The 21,206-nt window shown below is 37.8% G+C and overlaps 1 protein-coding gene across 1 annotated transcript in view; it reads left to right on the top strand.

Annotated features, from left to right (window-relative positions):
• AP3B1 (adaptor related protein complex 3 subunit beta 1) overlaps nt 1–21,206 on the top strand; it is a 239,683-nt gene that overhangs the window by 8,759 nt on the left and 209,718 nt on the right. Inside the window, exon 2 of the mRNA XM_069595365.1 lies at nt 19,317–19,392. Within this exon, the coding sequence (XP_069451466.1) occupies nt 19,317–19,392 (76 nt within the window). The remainder of the gene's footprint in view (nt 1–19,316; nt 19,393–21,206) is intronic.

Below are 21,206 nucleotides of genomic sequence, written 5' to 3'. Positions count from 1 at the left end.
GGTGTTGGCCTGTAGGTAGGGGGAGCAGGCCCAGGGGGTCCTGGAGCTGGTGCCAGACTGCTGGTGGGTGGGCGTGTCCTACCCACTGGCTGGAGGGCCTTGTTTGTGCCAGGTCTGGTGCCCCAGCTCTGGTGGATGAGGCTGGGCCCAGGACTAGTGCTGGCCTGCTGGCAGGTGGGGAGGGTGGGATCGATGGGCTGCTGGACCCAGGGCTCTTGCTCACGCATTGGTGGGTGGGCTGCGTCCTGAGCCTTCTGGTAGACAGGGCGGGTCCTGGGGTCCCTGAGGGCCCGGGGGGTCCTATGGCAGCTAGCCCGTTTGTGGGTGGGACTAGGTCCCCCCAGCTACTCTTTGGTCTAGAGTGTTCCAGGACTGGTGCCTGTGGGCTGGTGGGTGGGCTGGGTCCTGACACTAGTTAACTAGAAGAGAATTCCTAAATGACACTTGCCAGGCACCAGTATCCCTGTGAGCCACCAACGAATCCCTTAACTAGATAGTGTAGTTTATATGAAGATGCCTAGCAAAGTGTTTGGCTCATAATTTTGCATAATAAATATTTTAGATCTTTTACTTAATGCCTGATCATTGAATGATTCAGATTCTACTAATATTTATTGTCTCTTTAGCCAGGACCTCCCTGGTGGCTCAGACGGTAAAGCATCAGTCTACAATGCAGGAGACCTGGGTTCGAGCCCTAGGTTGGGAAGATCCCCTGGAGAAGGAAATGGCAATCCACTCCAGTACTATTGCCTGGAAAATCCTATGGACAAAGGAGCCTGGTAGGCTACAGTCTCTGGGGTCACAAAGAGGCGGACACGACTGAGCGAGTTCACTTCACTTAGCCAGTGTAGTTAAAAATAAACACGACCAGATTCTGTGGCCCTTATACAGAAGGAAAAACCTAACCTGCTATCCCTATTGATGTATTATTGCATTACCGTGAAGGCCCCAAACAGCCATTTTCTTTATGTCATTGCTTCAGGTTTTGTTGTGGTCAGGATTAATTGACTTAGAATTGTCATGTAGGTGGGTGTTGAATGAATTTTATAATCAAGATTTTGAAGTCTATACCATTCTTCAAAAAGCATTTTTATTTGCAAATGTGGGGTTATACCGTAAGGATAATTAATTCTTATGTGTTTTCAGCAGATAAGGTTTTAGCTTACCTTTAAGAATATATTTGGTGAGATAAGGCTAATGTGAACTAATACGAATAGTACAAATATATAGTGTTAAATTGTGCAGTAATTCTCAAGTTTTCAGTGTGATAAATGACTTATTATAAGCCTTTATTTTTTTTTCCCTTGAATGAATAGTGCATTTTAATGTGAACTTGGCCCACTGAGGTTTTTTTTTTTAAACTTTTTATTTTGTATTAGGGTGTAGTCAATTAACAGGGCTTCCCTGATAGCTCCATTGGTAAAGAATCTGCCTGCAATGCAGGAGATCCCAGTTCAATTCCTGGGTTGGGAAGATCTGCTGGAGCAGAGATAGGCTACCCACTCCAGTATTCTTGGGCTTCCCTTGTGGCTCAGCTGGTAAAGACTCTGCCCACAGTGCGGGAGACCTAGGTTTGATCCCTGGGTTGGGAAGATCCCCTGGAGAAGGGAAAGGCTATCCACTCCAATATTCTGGCCTGGAGAATTCACAAAGAGTTGGACACACTGAGCCGCTTTCACTTTCATAGCAGATTAACAAACAGTGTTGTGATAATTTCAGGTGAACAGCAAAGGGACTCAGCCATACATACACATGTGTCTGTAAGCCTTTATTTTTGTAAACAGTGATTTACTGAAGAAAATGGACATGCTGGAATTTTGAAATGTCAAAACACATTTTAGTTTGAGATGCTGAAAATGCTGGAGCTCTGAGTTGTTAGCATATTATGAAGGGGCACAGGCTCTTCATTGTGACTTCCTTTCTCTTGTGTTTAGGAATTCGGTGCTGCTGGTATGAAAATATACTCCATTAGTGATTTCTGTAGCATATTTTTGTCCTTGTCATCATCTTCAATTTCTGAAGATTTAATCCCTTTGAGTTCTGATGACTGCAGTTTCGATGACTGCTCGTCTTGTTAATTCTGCTTAGCTTGTTGGAGTTTATGGCCACTTAGCCTAGTTATAGTGGTGTTGACAGCGTCGTTGCCGTGCTGCATATGTAAATTGGGCCCTAATGGTTTTATTTACAAGGAACATATGAAATGTAAGGCAGTTTAAGTGCTTATTTCATTTTGGCCGCACTGTGTGGCTTGTGGGATATTAGTTCCCTGCCCAGGGATTGAATCCTGGCCGTGACAGTGAGAGCACTGAGTCCTAGCTACTGGGCCACTAGGCAACTCCCAATTTCAGTGTTTTTATTGCTCTTTTACGAAGTAAATGTTGTTTCTTCCAATATGGCTGTTAACAAAAGAAGCAGCTATATAATGGTATCTGCAGTTCATTTCTGGATAGATGAATGAGTTGTTTTTGTCTTCATGGAAGTAAGACTGTCAGCTCTACAGAGGGCTAGCTATTCGGGTTAAGGATTGTCACTTTTAGTGTTGCAGTAGGGTTCCTATAATTTAATTCTTGAAATGTTCTTCAAATCAAATAAGATTTTACCACATTGAACAAAAAAGGTGATGAAACACTGCAGAGTCCTGCTTTGCAATAGATTATAACTGTTCTATTTTATTTGCTTAGCTTGCATTTCTTCTGGGAGAAGATTCAGTTCTGATTTTACAGTTTATCTTAAATACTCAACCAAGAAAATACAGAATATGTTATTTTAAGAACATTGATTTTGTGAAATCTAAGGAGAAAATCTAGAATATTTAAAATCAAGCCTTACTATTATAAATCCCAGGATGTGAGATATTATTTCTAAAAATATTTAGAATTTGAGGTAACATTGCTAGAACTGAATGAGTAAAACCGAAAAGATCAGACAGATGGTGGGTTGAAATGTTCTTTTTTTACTGCAGAAAAGTTACAAATGCTCATGGAATGACAAATGTTTTATAGTGAAATAATTTGACAGTATTGCAATTGTGAATATAAATGAGCTACCGACAAAAACAAATTGCCTGCAGTCCAAATTCAAAATTTAAAGTGAAGAGCCCAAAGTAGAATAATCAAGAAGGAAATGATTTTCCTATGTTTCACATTATTATGAATAACATTCTTTGGGTTATGTGCTTAGGGAAGACTTATTTAACATGTCAGCTGGAAAGAGTTCATAGATCTACAAAAGTGGACAATTTATAGTCAATGTCTGTTTATTGATGGGCCGATTACTTGTATTGCTGATAGGGACTGACCTAATTAGAAGGCCAGTGTCTTTAATCTGGCAGCTGAGTGAGGTGGCATGCCAGCTGAATAAGCGAGAGGCTTATGAGTAAGGCTGGTCCCAAGATCATGGGTTGGCAGAGCTTTACTCTAGGAATAGGTTACTTAAAATTTCTTAAAGCCTAGGTTAAGGATGTAGTCATAAAGAATGAGGGGGAGATTTAGTGCTATGGGGGTGGGAAGGTAGGGGGAGGAGTAGAAGGTTGGGGGTCAGATTGTGTAGGGCCTTGTAAGGACTTTGGATTTTACTCTTGAGTGTGAAGAGAAGCCATTGGAAGGTTTTGAACAGAATGGGCATTTAGAAGTCAGTCAGTCATTATTAAGTGCCTATTGTGTGCCAGATGTATTTCTTTTTTCAAAGAGGTTATGGTCTGTAAAATACTTGAGACCATTTTTTTATTCATTTCTAATGTTTCTTTCTATAACCTAAATAATATAGAAGCAACTTAACATTTAACAAGTATGAGTGCCTTCTTATGCTTGGTACTCTTAATGCTGGGGATTAATCAATCAGTGGGCAAAATGCCTGCTTTCATGGAGTATATTCCAATCTGAAGAATATAAGCAATAAAATAAATCAGTATATGGTCAGTCATTTGATAACAGGGAGCTATATAGAGAAAAATAAGGCAGGGAAAGGATAGAGAATTAAGATGGAGGTTGGGTTGAGTTTGAAATAGCAGGGTGAAGAAAAGATGCTTGTGAATACCTGAAGTAGGTGAGGGATTGACTTGCAGATGTCTGGGGAGAAAGAAGTCTTCAGTCAGAGGAATTGTGTGTGCTCAGGCTCTGAGGCAGAATTTCTGACCTGGGAGCGTAGCAAAGAGGCCAGTGTGTCTGCACAGAGTGAATGAAGGAAGAGGGGGAAGAAGGACTTCTGTGTGAGAAGGAAGCCATTGGAGGGTTTTGAACTGAAGAGTGAGATGACCCAGCTTATGTTTTTAATATATCGTTTTGTCTCCTGAACTAGGAATAGACTGCAGATCTGAGGCAGGGACCAGCAAGGACACCCTACGGTAATCCAGGCAAGAAAAGGTGATGCCTTGGTCCGATCGGTGATAGTGGGGAGCAGTGATTGGATTCTGGATATATTTTGAAAGTAGATCCAGTGAGATTGGCTGATGGTTTGGATGATGGTGTGTGAGAGAAAAAGATATCAAGGACGGACACAAGCTTTTTGCCTAAACAACTGGAAGTTTGGGATTGGTATCAACTGAAATGAAGAAGACTGTATATAGAGGAACTTTTTAAAGAGGGGAGATGTTCAGGAGCTTGAGCACATTAAGTGTGAGACACCTATTAGGCATCCGAGTAGAGATAATAAATAGACAGTTGGTTACATGAGTCAAGCTTAGGGAAGACTTAGGCTAGAGACAGAGTTGGGGAGCCATAAGATGATACAAATGCTGTGGTCAGTTACAAGTAAATTAGAGACTTCCCTGGAGAAGGCAATGACACTCCACTCCAGTACTCTTGCCTGGAAAATCCCATGGACGGAGGAGCCTGGTGGGCTGCAGTCCACGGGGTCGCTAAGAGTCAGACGCGACTGAGCGACTTCCCTTTCACTTTTCACTTTCATGCATTGGAGAAGGCAATGGCAACCCACTCCAGTGTTCTTGCCTGGAGAATCCCAGGGACGGTGGAGCTTGGTGGGCTTCCATCTATGAGGTTGCACAGAGTCGGACATGACTGAAGCGACTTAGCAGCAGCAGCAGAGACTTCCCTGGCAGTCTGGTGGTTAAGATTTTACCTTCCAATGCTGGGGGTGCAAGTGCGACCCCTGGTCAGGGAGTTATGCTCCCACATGGCTTGTGGCCAAAAAACCAAAACATAAGACAGCAATAATAGTGTAACAAATTCAGTAAAAACTTTAAAAATGGTCTACATAAAAAAAAAAAAAATCAAAAAATAGTAAGTAAAGTGAAAAATAGACAGTTCTTAAATTTTCTGCCTGTCTGACAGTATCAATAGTTACAAAATAACAGATTGGATTTCACAAGGTGATTGGATCCTTGAACATTTCTTTAAAAAGCAAATGTAGTTAAATTTCTGAAAGTCAGAGGTAGATTTTGTTTACCCACACATATACACACACACACACAGAGCCATTTTTCTTGGTACCTTATATAGTACTTAACAAATGATTTTGGATAATAGTGATTACAAATGATTCCCCCCCACTTTTTTTTTTAGCATTTTTAGTATTTTAAAACTTTTCATTAATATGGTACAAATTATAAAAATTTTCAGTTTTATTTGGTCAATATCGTGTTTTATATTTAAAAAATTTAAAATACATGTGGAAATAAATCTTTTGAAAATTAACAATAGTTTTTTCCAGCAGAATGCAGAATTTAAAATAAACATGTAAAGCTCAGTGATTTGCATTTTCAGATTTTTTTTCCTGTCGTAGGAAATTGTAGGACTTTTTTCTGTTTCTAGGCCTACATGGCCTTTATCAGGAAACTTGACAGGGCTGTGTGACTTTTTAAAAAAATTGTGATTAAAAATACATAACATAAAATTTACCATCTTAACGATTTTTAAGTATATAATCCATTAGTGTTAAGTATACTCACATTGTTGTTCAACAGATCTCAGAACTGTTTCATTTTGAGAACAGTGCCAAGTGATTTTTTCAAAACTGAATTTTTTACTGAGATTTTCAAGTGCTTCAGGGACAAAGCTTATCTAAGGTAGAGATTGCATATTGGTTTCCTCAATTCCCTAAACAGAAGGCTAATCCAAACTCATCAGATGGAAAACTTGCCTTCTGTGGCCTTGGAAAGTTGATTTTTTTTTCTTTTTAAGGATTTAAAAATTAATCTAGCTTTGAGTCGGCATGTCTTATGAGCATAGTAGAAAACTTAGATTTATTTTACTGTAGTTTATGAATTTCTTGGAGGAAAATCTAATAATAATACTCATACTTGATGCACACACTGACTCTTTGGCATGTCTGTGTTTATGCCCATCTGCTCCTATGGCACCATGCCCATTGTTACAGTGGCATGCCAGTATCATTGGGGCATGTGAGCCAACAAAGATGAATTGTTTGGATGGAATACACTATTCTGTAATACTAATTAATTTTGAGCTGATGAATCTACGTGAGATAATGTTAACCAAATATAGTCAAAGTAATGTCAGTGAAAATAAAATTTATTTTGACTTAGGCAGAAGTGTATCACAGATGCTTTAGACTACTACTGAGAATAGTTAGAATTAGTGTTTATTATGGTTCCAGTGATCAATTTTCTTTTCACAAAATTTTGAATTTAAAATGAAAAAAACAGCAACAGTTTTCTTGTGGTTGATTATAAAAATTAGGGAAGTATTGTGGTACCATAGGTTATGGATTTTATACTTATTCTATAATTCTTGAAATGTTTTCTTAGTAAATGGGAAGAATGTTGGATTTCAAAACAAGACTCAAGTTTAATTCTTTGCTGTTCTCTAATCTGTGGTGGTATACTTGAAAATTATGTTTAGAATTTCTTACATGTGTAATTTTTTACTTGCATGTTATCCTTATATTCTCTGAGCTTCAGTTTCCTTATTAATTAAATAGTGAATAACTCCACATGCTTCCTAGAGACTCTGTGATACTAAAATAAATAAATAAATAATGCTTTAAGTTCTAGAAAACAATACCACTTTCAGATGACTAAATAAGTTAATTATAGGTTATCAGTGTGAGGCATATTAGTAATAGAGAAAATGTATCACTTCCCCTGTACCCCCCTGAGATAATCACAATGAAAAAGTTCTTGTGTATCCTTCTAGAAAAAAAAATGTGTAAGCCAAATGATCATATATATGTATAATATTACCAAATGATAATATATATAATAACATTTTAAAATGTTATTACACCAAATCTTTATAATTGTTAGTGCATTACATCTTCTCCCTCATATTTGTTGGTTTTATTTTCTCAGTGAAATACCTTATATGTCCTTTGTCCATTTCCCTGTTGGATCGACTTTTGATTAGTTAAGGGTCTTTTGTATTCTAAGGAAATTAGCTCTCTTATGAGTTAAATTCCAAATTCACTTACTCTTAGTGCAAAAATTTTTAAACATTCTGTGTTTATATTTATCAAATTTAAATGACTTTTGAGACTCCATGAGCCTTTTTAATCTTTTATTGAAGGTGGCAACTTTGGTTTATGGTGCTGTTAAATAGAAAAAAGAATTTTAGCTTGTTCCTAAGTAGCTGAATGACTCTGTGATATTTCCTTTAAAACTTTAAGGATGAGTAGTCACATTCTAGAAAGTATTCCTTATATCCTGAGCAAAAGTAAAATCTACTTCCTGCTGCTGGCCAACAGAATAGTAGCTGAGGACTTTGGTAAAGGGTTTGGCAAATATGGAGACTTTCTGTGATGTATATGTGACATCATGATTTTTAAAACATGCACATGTAGAATGTATACATGGAAGATGTATGCTTAGTTTTTAACTTTTATTCGGGTCCTGGACTATTTTGAGAATCCAGTGAAACCTTAAGAGTTTTCCTGTATTCCTCTAAGGAACACGGTTAGCATGTAGCTTATGTTCATTTATTCTTTCAGCTAATATATATTGTGTGTTTAGTGTATTTGAGAAAACAACCTTTGTGTACATTTATAGGTCCTTTGTAGACCTTCTTTTGGTCTTTATTATCTGTGTTTATTCCTGCCATGTATCTTTGCAAAATTCCTGTGGTTGGCTCCTTGTCTTTTGAGATCTCAGCTTAATTGATCACTTCTACCTATAGAGATCTTTTATGATTGCCCAGTCTTACTTTAATTTTATTACCCTATTTTAATTATTTGAATAGTACTTATTCTGTTTATATTTGTTTCCCTTCCCTTTCCCTCTCTCTTTCCCTCCCTCCCTCTTCTGTCATTTCTGTCATTCCCCCTCACCCCTACCCCACTCCCCTGCATTCTCACTTAGAATGTGAGTCCCAGTACTTAGAACAGTTCCTGGAACCTAGTACATACCGAATAAATGAATGTGCTAGGCCCGGTGGTAAGTGCTTTACAATGATCTCATTAAGTTTCTTAACAACCTGTGTGAAAGATATGTTTAGTTTTGTTGATTTTTATCTGTTATAGTTTCTTTCGATTGCATTGAATTCTCCCCTTATTCTTTATTTCTTTACTTGTTCTTTGAGTTTAACTTGCTGTTCTTCTTCTAGTTTCCCGAAATGGAAGCCTGCTGCTGCTAAGTCGCTTCAGTCGTGTCCGACTCTGTGTGACCCCATAGACGGCAGCCCACCAGGCTCCCCCGTCCCTGGGATTCTCCAGGCAAGAACACTGGAGTGGGTTGCCATTTCCTTCTCCAATGCATAAAAGTGAAAAGTGAAAGTGAAGTCGCTCAGTCGTGTCCTACTCCCAGTGACCCCGTGGACTGCAGCCTTTCAGGCTCCTCCGTCTGTGGGATTTTCCAGGCAAGAGTACTGGAGTGGGGTGCCATTGCCTTCTCCCAAAATGGAAGCCTAGAATATTGATATTCAATCTTTCTTCTTTTATATTGCATTTCAGTTCAGTTCGGTTGCTTAGTCGTGTCCAGCTCTTTGCAACCCCATGAAGCGCAGCCCGCCAGGTCTCCCTGCCCATCACCAACTGCCAGAGTTCACCCAGACTCATGTCCATTGAGTTGGTGGGGCCATCCAGCCATCTCATCCTCTGTCATCCCCTTCTCCTCCTGCCCCCAATCCCTCCCAGCATCAGGGTCTTCTCCAGTGAGTCAGTTCTTCGGATCAGGTGGCCAAAGTATTGGAGTTTCAGCTTCTGCATCAGTCCTTCCAATTAGAAATACAAATTTACTTCCAAGTGCTGCTTTTGCTGTCTATCATGCGTTGTGAGATGTTGCAGTTTTGTTGGTCAGTTCAAAATATTTTCTAATATCCCTCATGATTTTTTCTTTGACCCATAGGTTATTTAAAGTGTGTTGTTTATCTTTCCAAACATCTGAGCATTTTCTAGCTCTTTTTTCTTTTATGGATTTTTAGTTAGATTCCATGTACCCTAAATGATCTTAGATCTTTGAAATTTGTGAAGATCTTATCCAGCATAGAATTTTATTTTGGTAAGTAGTGTTCTGTGTGCACTTGAAAAGAATGTTTATTCTGCAGTTGTTGGATATACTGTTCTGTGCATGTCAGGTTAAGCTGGTTATTTGTGTTCATATTTTCTACATCTTTATTGAATTTTTTAATCTACTTGTTCTCAGAGAGGTGTGTTAAAAGTGCCAGTTACGCTCGTGGATATATGTCTTTCTTCTATTAGTTCTGCTTTATAGATGGAAGTTTTCCTTTACAGATGAAAGGTATAAATTTAGAGTAAATCCCATGTAAATTTAGAGTTGTCTTCCTTTTGAAATGATATCCTTTTATATCCTAGCAGCAGATCCTCAGCAGTTATTGGTCTGAAAATTACTTTTTTTCACCTTCAGCTTTGAAGCATATTTTCTTTCAGTGGGTATAGAATTGTTTGTTGGCCTTATTTCTTTCAGCTTTTTGAAGATGTCATTTGGTTGTCTTCTGACGTCTGTAGATTCTTTTGAAAAGTTGGCTCTCAGTATTATTGTTGGTCCTTTTAAAACAAGGGTTAATAAACTATGGCCTGTGCATTTGTGCATGCTTGCTGAGTCGCTTAGTAGTATCTGATTGTATGTGAACATATGGACTGGAGCCTGGCAGGCTTCTCTCTCTGTGGAATTTTCCAGATGAGAATACAGGAGTGGGAAAAAAAAAAAAAGAGAATACAGGAGTGGGTTGCCATTTCCTGCTTCAGGAGATCTTCCCAACCCAGGGATCAAACCCGTGTCTCTTGGGTCTCCTGCAATGGCAGGTGGATTCTTTACCACTGTGCCACCTGGAAATCCTCATATGTATAAAGTTTTATTAGAACACAGCCAGCCCACTTATTTATGTATTGTTTTAACAGTCATCAGAGCTGGTATGGCATGTAATGCCTAAAATATTTGGCCCTTTATTGACAAGTTTTGTTGACCCTTTCCTTAAGGAAATGTCTTTTTTTTTTTTGCATACATTAAAGATTTTTCTCATTATCTTTTGATTTTCAGCTGTTTGACTATTCTAGACCGTGTGTGTGTGTGTGTGTGTGTCTGTCTGTCTGTCTGTCTGTCTGTCTCCGTGTGTATGGCTTTATGTTTTTCCTTTTTTTTTTAGATTTTAAAATACATAGTAAGTTTACGTCTTTCATCAGTTTAGAAAAATTCTTAGTCATTAGCTTTTGAAATATTGCTTTTGTCCCGTTCTTTTGGGGGTTTCCCTGATAGCTCAGTTGGTAAAGAATCTGGGTCTGGAAGATCTGCTGGAGAAGGGATAGGCTACCCACTTTAGTGTTCTTGAGCTTTCCTTGTGGCTCAGCTGGTAAAAAATCCGCCTGCAATGCGAGAGACCTGGGTTCAATCCCTGGGTTAGGGAGAGCCCTTGGAGAAGGGAAAGGCTACCCACTCCAGTATTCTGGCCTGGAGAATTCCATGGACTGTATAGTCCATGGGGTCACAAGGAGTTGGACACAACTGAGCGACTTTCATTTCACTTCACTTGTCTCTCCTCCCTCTTTTTAGGTATGTTAGATATTCTAATTATATTATACATGTCTCTGATGTGCTATTCAATGTTTTCCATTCTTGTATTTCTTGGTGCTTCAGATTGTGTATTTTCTCTTGACCTGCCTTTACTTTCAATAGTCCTATTATCTTCTGCTATTTTTAGTCTGCTCTTAAACCTATCTAGTGAGTGCTTCATTTCATAAATTATACTTTTAATTTCTGAATGTTCATTTGATTATTTTGTATAGATTTTACTCCTTTATTGACATTCTCTATTATTTTGTATATTAACTGTAGTGGTTTAAAAGTCCCTGTTTGATAACTAGTTTGTGAGTTACCCTGGATCTCTTTCAATTCCGTTTTGTCTTTTCTCTCCCTTCTCTCCTTCCCTCTTTCCTTCCACCCTTCCTCTCTCTTTCCTGTCATTTGTTCCTGTTTTTAGTGTGTCTCTTAAGTTTTGATCAGATGCTAGGTAATCAGGAACATAGATGAGTCTCTGAATGATGTCTTCCAAAGAGGACTGTTTTTTTTTTTTTTCTTTCTTTCTGACAGTACAGTGCTAGCAGAGCACTTTGGTCTTGTTTAAGTTCAGTTTAGGCTTTTAAAGGTTTTGTCTATTTCAGTTTTTCTTTTTTTTTAAGTTTTGTGATTCTTTTTTTTTTTTTTTTTACTTTATTTTACTTTACAATACTGTATTGGTTTTGCCATACATCAACATTTTCTTATACACCTAAGAAGTATCCTTACTTTTCAATTATGCCCCTCCTGTGGTCTTAACTGAAAGGCCAGGGTATTTACCAACACCTCCCTGGAGAAGGAAATGGCACCCCATTCCAGTATTTTTGCCTGGGAAATCCCATGGACAGAGGAGCCTGGTGGGCATACAGTTCATGGGATCACAAGATAGTTAGACACGACTGAGGAACCAGACCACCACCACATCTCCTTGGGAGACTTGGTTTCCAGCTGCTCTTCCCTGCAGTGTGTGGTTGCTGAACTCTGATCAGGTATTAATATTTAACCTCCCAGCACTGTTCTTTTCTGCTGGATTTCCCACATTCTTAACTCTGTGAAAACGTAGCCAACTATTGAAGGGAGTTTGTACACAGATTTTTGTGTACCTTTTGGCTGGTTCCCTCCTCCGTAGTTTCACCCTTCGAGTTCCAGTTCCTTTGGTAGCCACAAACATTAACGTTTGTCTCTTTAGTCTTTTAAAACTGTCATTTTTATCCTTGGATTCTATTCTCCCAGATAGTGATTTGAGAAATGCAGCCGGGAAAAAAGCTGATGTGAATGAAAAGCCCACTTTATGTGCTTCCATTCCTTGCATGATCTTGGCCCCTTAAGTTCTGCCTGGATGACTTGAGAAAGTTGCCTTACTTGTTTTTTCCGGTTTTTGTAGTCATTTTCTGCGGCAGGTTTAGTGTCTCACAAATCAGAGCAGCGTGGGCAGATTTGGAAGCACCTGCAGTGTCTTCCAAACGTAACGGCCAGAGTGATTCTGTTTGTGTATCAGACTATGACGTCTCTATTCATCACCCTCCTGTGGTTCCCAACTTCACTCAGGGTGAGCACCAAAGCCTTTAGCATTCTCTACCTTCCTTCATCTGCTCTGCCTACAGGCTCTGCCTGGAGTGCTCTTTCTGTCCCTCCCCTCCAGTACCAGTACCACTGACTCCCTCACTTGGCAAATGTTTGTTCAGATATTTCCTTATTTAGCCTATTCTGACCACCCTATTTAAAATTGCCTCTTCCTTTCCCTTCTGCATTCTCTCTCCCTTTGCTCTGTTTTTCCCTCATATCATCTCATGATTTTAAAATTTATTCTTTTATTATGTTTGATTTTTGTCTCTTATTAAAATGAAAACTCTATAAGGGCAGGGATTTTCATCATTTTTGTTCATTGGTATGTCACAAATGCAAATTCGAACCAGATGAGAATGGGGAATTACAGAATCTAAGGGAAGAAGGAATTTAGAGATAGAAGAGAAGTAGTCAGTTATGTCAAATATCAAATAATCTAAAAGTATTCATGAGATTTCTGCATTGGATTTTTAAAGAAGGAGGTTATTCCTGACTTTTCTGAAAGAACTTTTAATAGAAGAGCAGAGAGAAAACGAAGATTACCAAGGACTGAGGCTGTTGTGACAGCAATTGTAGACTATTCTTTTTTAGTTTCGTGGAGAGTATAGTAGAAAAAGTTCATATTTACTTGGATAATTTATGGTTTCTCCTTTTAGACAGTTAATAAATGGATTATTCGGTAGTTGGAATTTTCTGGTTTTACTCACTTTTGTGTTTATTAATTAATACTTTGTGCCCAAAACTACATAAAGTTTTGAGTGTCATCCAAGGGAGAGTTACTGAGGTTTCACCTTGTGCGCGGAAACTAATTACGAAGTGCAGTACCTTTAGCTGCACAGTGCTAGAAAAAAGTAAATTTTGACTCTTGTTCCCAGCCTTTTTTTTCCTGCATACCTATTCTACATACCTATTTCTACATACCTATTCATGTATACTGGAGAAGGAATTGGCAGCCCACTCCGGTGTTCTTGCCTGGAGAGCCCCATGGACAGAGGAGCCTGGTGGCTGCAGTCCATGGGGTCACAAAGAGTCAGACACACTTGAGCGACTGGGTAGCAGCATTCGTGTATACAGTGGACCTTTTGGAGTTGAAGCATCTTTCACTTGAGTAGTTTACAAAGTATGAAGAGGTGCCCAGGATTTAGAATTTTTTGATGAGGCTTGAGAAAGTTTCATACTGTTCATGGGGTTCTCAAGGCAAGCATACCGAAGTGGTTTGCCATTCTTTTCTCCAGTAGACCACATTCTGTCAGACCTCTCCACCATGACCCGCCCATCTTGGGTGGCCCCACATGGCATGGCTTAGTTTCATTGAGTTAGACAGGGCTGTGGTCCGTGTGATCAGATTGCCCTGTTGTCTGTACTTGTGGTTTCAGTCTCTCTGCCCTCTGATGCCCTCTGTCAGTGCCTACCTCTTACTTGGGTTTCTCTTACCTTGGACGTGGGGTCTCTCTTCACGGCTGCTCCAGCAAGGCGCAGCCGCCACTCCTTACCTCAGACGTGGGGTAGCTCCTCCCGGCCACTGCCCATGACCTTGGGTGTGGGTAGCTCCTCTTGGCCACCACCAAGAATCAGGGTTGCCAGGAGAAATATCAGTAACCTCAGATATGCAGATGACACCACCCTTATGGCAGAAAGTGAAGACGAACTAGAGCCTCTTGAGGAAGGTGAAAGAGGAGAGTGAAAAAATTGGCTTAAAGCTCAACATTCAGAAAACTAAGATCATGGCATCTGGTCCAATACTTCATGGCAAATAGATGGGGAAATAGTGGAAACAGTGGCTGACTTTATTTTTGTGAGCTCCAAAATCACTGCAGATGGTGATTGCAGCCATGAAATTAAAAGACACTTGCTCCTTGGAAGGAAAGTTATGACCAACCTAGACAACATATTTAAAGCAGAAACATTACTTTGTCAATAAAGGTCCGTCTAGTCAAGGCTGTGGTTTTTCCAGTAGTCATGTATGGATGTGAGAGTTGGACTATAAAGAAATCTGAGTGCTGAAGAATTGATGCTTTTGAACTGTGGAGAAGACTCTTGAGAGTCCCTTGGACTGCAAGGAGATCCAACCAGTCCATCTTAAAGGAAATCAGTCCTTGGTGTTCATTGGAAGGACTTATGTTGAAGCTAAAACTCCAGTACTTTGGCCACCTGAGGCGAAGAGCTGACTCATTTGAAAAGACCCTGATGCTGGGAAAGATTGAGGGCAGGAGAAGGGGATGACAGAGGATGAGGTGGTTGGATGGCATCACCGACTTAATGGACATGGGTTTGGGTGGACTCCGGGTGTTGATGATGGACAGGGAGGCCTGGCGTGCTGCGGTTCATGGGGTTGCAAAGAGTCAAACACGACTGAGTGACTGGACTGAGCTGAGAAAGTTTCAGTCCTCCCCTCTCAAAGATTTTTGATGTGTCCGTTTGGGGATGTACTTTACTGCCGATTAGAAATCACTATTCATCACTTTTCCCAATCCGTCATTCCTAGATTTAAAATTCAAGTGTTACTTTCAATAGTACCCAAATTTTTGTGATTCTTTCAAGAGAAAAGGAAGTAATTATGTAGCACAGTGCTCTCAAACAGGTGAAGGGCCCTTTTTTTTTTCTTTTAAATTTCCAGTCCATTATGGATAGATACTTCTGTAAAATACAACAAAAAATGAATTGCTGGAAAAAGCATGCAAAATGCTAGCCCTGGTTTTTACATTCAAAAATATAACACTACACTGTTGAAGGGCCCTAAGTATAGTCTCTCGGCCTCTGTTTCTGTCTCCTATGGATTAGTGGCAAGAATTTGGTAATGGCTCTCGGGCCGGTCCTTCTCTGATCGGATCAGGAGAAGCGCCGAGGCGGTGTGCAGTGCTGCGCTGTTAGTTTCCTCTTAATCTACACAGTCTTTCAAAGGAGTAGGAGGTTTTAATGAGTTATGGATTGCAGGTTTTTTAAAAAGAGGTAATTTATACACTGTAAAAGCTTTGCTACTTAAGTTCTGAAAGAGTAACTCTTAAAATTTTGCTTTTTGAATAGTTGCTGCTTTACACAGTGCTGAAGTAAAAGTGACTTCTTGGTAACAGTAAGATTTTGTTTAACTTTCCAGTTACTTATTTTTCTTCAGTCCTTGAACCTATAAAAACAAGCATATTTTCAACATGAAAGGAAAAGTTATACCGCTTCACACCACAAGATGTCACTTATGTAAAAATAAAGTTTTATTTTAATACTCAAAAGCTGAAAAGCTACAGGTAAGTAGATAAAAGAAGAACTAGGTAAATTAAAAAAGCAGTATTTGGATTGGTTTTTGGTAGAATCAATGAAAAATGTTACTAATTCAGCATTGTTTTGAATCAACTCTTGATGTTTCACACAAAGAATTTCTTTTTGTTCCTTATTTAGATTTTTCAAAATTATAAAACTAAATTCTTAAGATTAATATAGTAGTACGTGTTAATCGGCCGTATTTGAATCTGTATAATGAAGGGGGTAGACCTAAAATGGCTCAATACAAGGGAACGTATTTTGAGAGTAAACGAGGTGTTTTGGTATTTACCTTCCCATATCTTTACTGTTTTGGTGACAAGCGAAGAGGAATTTGGGTAGAGATATGTAATTTATATTAGAATTTTCAAAAGGACTTTATGACATATCTGAGTAGTTGAATATTACATAAGGTTGAAGCAGTGCCTAGGAGTTTTCTTGTTTCTTTTCTCTGAACCTCAAAGTTATTAGCTTTCTACCCATGTTAACACTGAAGATAGTTATATTTGTTATTGAAGACCATCTTTTCTGTTAGGCATGAAGAACAGAACCTTTGACTTTAATATTGGGTTCCTGTTTTCTTATTTTTAGTTTAAGAGAGTGGATCAGGACATGAAGGTGTTTGGGAAGGGAACTGTAGCATAAGGAACAAACCGAGTTTTCATTAGGCCGTGAATAAGATTACACCTGGAGTTGGCGGTCGGAATGTCCTGAAAATTGACACTTCATTACTCTTCATTGCTCATTTTTCTCTCCAGATAACACTTGTAGAGAAGATCGGTAGAATACTCGTGGGGGAAAAAGGGATCAGACATGAGAAAATGAAAATTTTTTTTGACATGTACGTGTGTGGTCACACTTTCTTTCTGTTTACTTATCTAATTACTTTACCTTTTTTCAAGTTCTTATTTCCAAAAAGTTTTAAAAGGTGTCTTTTATTTTTTTTTAAATATAAAAGTCCACATGGTCAGTAAGTAAAACAGGAAAATAGCAAAAAGTAGAAGGGGGAAAAACCTGATTTGTGGGTCCTGCCACAAAAAATTTCAACAAAAGGAATTTTTGTTCCTTTTCAGTTAACAGTGCATTGTGAAAGAACAGGGAATTTTAAGAAGGAATTCTGAATTCATTGCAGTGAGCAATTGGGAGTATTTTATATTTGGTTGTTATATATCCTCAGATGTGGTTCTTATATGTTGTTTTCTTACTATTTTTTTGATTAGCTCTATTTTTAATTAGAGAAAAGTCATTATTGTGATTGTTTATTGTGTCTTGTTAGTGGTCAGCGTTGTATTTAATTTTATGAGCTGCTTGGAAAGGAAGAGTGACTTTCATAATAAATCTCATTGCCTTTATTTATTTTTCCTGCAATGACAGTTTGTAACATTTCACTCCAATGTTAGTTTGCTAGGACTGCTGTAACAAAATACTCCAGATGCAGTGGCCTGATGACACATTTCTTTCCCTGGATCCTGGAGGCTAGAAATTGCAGATCAGAGTTTTGGCAGATTTGGTTTCCGTGGAAGCCTCTCTCCCTGGCTTGCGACGGATGCCTACTTGCTGTGCCCTCACATGGCCATCTTTTGGTCTTTTGAATCAGTCCTAACCTGCTCTTCTTATAAAGAATCACTTATATTGGATGAGGGCCCACCCATGGTGACCTATTTTAATTTAATTAACCTCTTCAATGATTCTTCAAATACATCATACTCTGTGGTATTGAGGGTTAGGATTTTAACATAGGAACTTTGGAAGGGACACAACTCAGCTCATAACAACGCGTGATCAATCATTTATTCTTGGTATGTGCTTACTGCCTGTATTAGGCCTAAATTTGTAAAATGTAAAGTACTTTTGTCAAGGCTGTCTATTTAGCGTAGTTGAGGAAGCTCTTCTCACCTACTTTTAAGCTTAAGCTGAGATCAGAGAGCTTCTGATACTTTGTTTGGGTCCACACATGCATATGAGCACCTTGAACCATATTGCATGAAGCTGTGTGGAGTACATTTTTTAAATCTCTTTTCTGGAGAGTTTGTTGTAGAAACTATTAAAAATTGCTAATCATAAACTAATAACAAGTACAAAGTGATTAGTTATAGTTTGTAATACTACAATCTGTATAGTCATTTAAGGGGATTTTTCAGTGCTGTCCTAAAATAAGGTTCAGTGATTTAAATTCTTGAGTACGCTTGAGACTTTAGTGTGACACTCTTAATTTCAGAGTATGTATAAGGATGGCTTATCAGATCCTTAATAATGTATTTCTCAGAAACGGATAAATGTCTTTTAATCTTTTGGAGTATTTATATCTTATTCACAAATGTGAATAAAACACTACAAAAACTTTTTAATATCATTTTAATGGAGGTATAATTCTCATACACCAAATTACCCAATTTTAGATTATAATTAGATGAGTTTTTGACAGATGTATATACCTGTGAAATCGCTACCACAATTAAGAAGATACACAACATTTCCATCTTTTTATGGAAGAAATTTCTAATGTCCCTTTGTCCATTTCTCCTTCTACTTATGAATCCACTACCTTGGTTCTGTCCCTACAGATTGTATTTTCTAGAACTTTAAATTAATTCAATTATGGTCTTTTGTGTCTGGTGTCTTTCAGTCACATAATAATTTTGAGACTTCATCCATATTATTGCATGTATCAGTGGTTGGTTCTTTTCCTTTGTGAGTAATATTCCAGTGTATGGCTAAATCCCATTTTGCTGATGGACATTTAGATTGTTTCTGGGTTTTTTTGCTATGGATAAAGCTGCTATGCATATTCTTTTAAGTTATTCTGTAGAATTATGTTTTTCTGTCTCTGAAAGTGGAATGAATGGATCACATAGTAGGTTTATGTTTAAATTTGGAAGGAACTCCCAATTTTCCAAAGTGATTGCACTCTTTTTACATTCCTGCCAGCAGTGTATGAGAGTTCTAGTTGCTCCATAGCCTTGGCAACATTTGTTATTGTCATTGTCTTAATTTCATCTATTCTCAAGGATGTGTAATGGTTTCTCATTAAATTTGCATTTTTGATAGTTAATGACCTTAAGTATTTAACAGTATTCCCAATATTTTTGTGTGTGTGTGAAATGCCTGTTCAGGTTTTTTGACCATTAAAAAAAAATTGGTGTGTCATCTTATAAATGAGTTGTAATTGTTATATAACTTTTTTTATAATTAAACTTTTGATTTTGAAATAATTGTATATTCATATGCAGGTATAAAAAGTAATACAGAGAGATTCTGTGTGCCCTTTACCCAGTTTCCTTCAATGATAAACTATAGTACAATATCACAGCCAAGATGTTGACATTGATGTACTTCATGAGTCTTGTTCTGATTTTCCTACTTTTATTTGTACTTAACTCGTAGATGTCTTTGTTAGGGTAGTGTACTATTCCATTTAACCACCTTGATATTATTTTGTAGGGTTAGATGAGAAACATGTATTTAATTATAAATAAGAAAAATAATTTGGTAATAATGTACATCATGTTATTAAAATTACATGTTTTAATGCCTGTGTCATATAAAATCTAAATATGAAATTTTTCTTTTTTGTGTGTAGAAATGAAGATCTAAAGCAAATGTTAGAGAGCAACAAAGATTCTGCTAAATTGGATGCTATGAAACGGATTGTTGGGGTAGGTAAAGTAATTAGATCATTTTGACTTTTGGATAAATGACAAGTAGTGGTATGCTAAAAATATATGTTATAGAATATGTTAAATACCAAATCAAGCATTCCCATTTACCCTTTATTATTAACTTAAAATTTCCTGTCTAAAATGTTTTGGAAGAAGTAATGAAGTGACAAAATTCAGAAACTTGAGTTCTAATTCTGTCTTTTCTGTGTCTCAAATATTTCTTTTGTCAAATAGAGTGATAATCAGTTTGAAGAGAAAGTAAGATTATATACTACAATATTTTGACTTCCTACAAAGAGGGATACTAATGAGCTAAAGGATATTTTTTTGATCATTCTATGACCTAAAAATTGTAAGCGTCCTTTCTTTTGATCTTCAAATTTCTTTACTACCAATACAAATGGTTTATTCAGTTTATCAGCATAGAACTTCTAATGAATATTAATAGATGTAAAAACATTCTCTACTTTTCTGTTGTAATGGAAAATTCAGATAATAGTCTAATATATTATTATGTAAGGGGTTCTACTGTCAGAATTAAAAATATAATGCAATTTCTGATTATATAATAAGTTTAAAAATATTTTTGCAATTTGTGTGGGTCTTGCTCTTTATTTTTTTTTGATTGTTTATATTGACAGTGAAAAAAACTGGCTTAATTCAGTGACTATCTGCTAAAGAGTCTGCTTGTCTCAGTGGAATTAAATTTGTCAGACCTTGTCTTTCTTACTAGTACTTTGCTTTTTTCACCACCATTGCTGATTTTGTTTTCCAGAACTTTTTGTATCAGGTCAAAATGTAGTAAATTCATGTAATTGCACAAATAAACTCTACTGTAGTAGGATGTAAACACAGCTGAAACAGTACTGTTTTCCAGGAGACAGTGCCATGATATGAGAGTCTGAAATCTCTATTCTAAAATCCAAATCCCATTTATGAAGGATGATTATAGATATGAATTTACTGTGTTCAAAAGTTTGTTGTTGTGAAAACCCAATGTGTAAAAGTCAAGGACTAATTATACCTGTAGATCTTGCTTGATTCTTTTATTTCGATTTATGTCATTTGGTAATGAAGGCAAATGATGAAGAGTTTTTGGTAAATTTTTCATTTGTTCATGTTAAACCAAGGCTTCCCTAGTGGCTCTGCAGAGAAAGAATCCATCTGCAGTGCAGAAGACACAGGAGACACAGGTTTGGCCCCTGGGTCAGGAAGATCCCCTGAAGTTGGTAATGGCAACCCACTCCAGTATTCTTTCCTGAAAAATCCCATGGACAGAGGAACTTGGCAGACTTCAGTCTGTGGGGCCACAAATAGCTGGACACGACTGAAGGAGTGAGCACACACGCAGCGTTATACTGTATAATAATAGTATTTATGGAGAGGTAGTTCTTTGCTTTACATGGCTTTGGTATTTGAGTTTCAGTCACCGCAGCTTAGTTAAATAACACCAGTCTCCTCACAATAGGTTCATATCTCAGTTAGCCTGGCATATTGCCTTAGTGATTGCACACTGTACAAGTTTCATCACTGACTTCAGTCCTCAACTCACTGTGCACATAACAGATATACGTAGGTCGTGTCACTGCGTCTTCTTTTTTTGTTGTTGTTGTTGTCATGTCGCTTCCTTCAAAGTTATTTTTAGCAGTTGGTCACTGTGTGTTGCTCAGTTGTGTACAGACTGCAAAGCATGCAGTGGTGATCCCTCCTTGTTTACCTGTGAGAAGCCCACTTGACATTTTACCAAAATGGATTATGAAAAACAGGATTTGATCAACAAAGATAAAAATGCAGGAAGGAAATGAAAAGTG

This window comes from Ovis canadensis, chromosome 7, assembly GCF_042477335.2.
Source record: "Ovis canadensis isolate MfBH-ARS-UI-01 breed Bighorn chromosome 7, ARS-UI_OviCan_v2, whole genome shotgun sequence".
Taxonomy (NCBI): Eukaryota; Metazoa; Chordata; class Mammalia; order Artiodactyla; family Bovidae; genus Ovis; species Ovis canadensis.
This window is presented reverse-complemented; position numbering and strand designations above follow the sequence as displayed.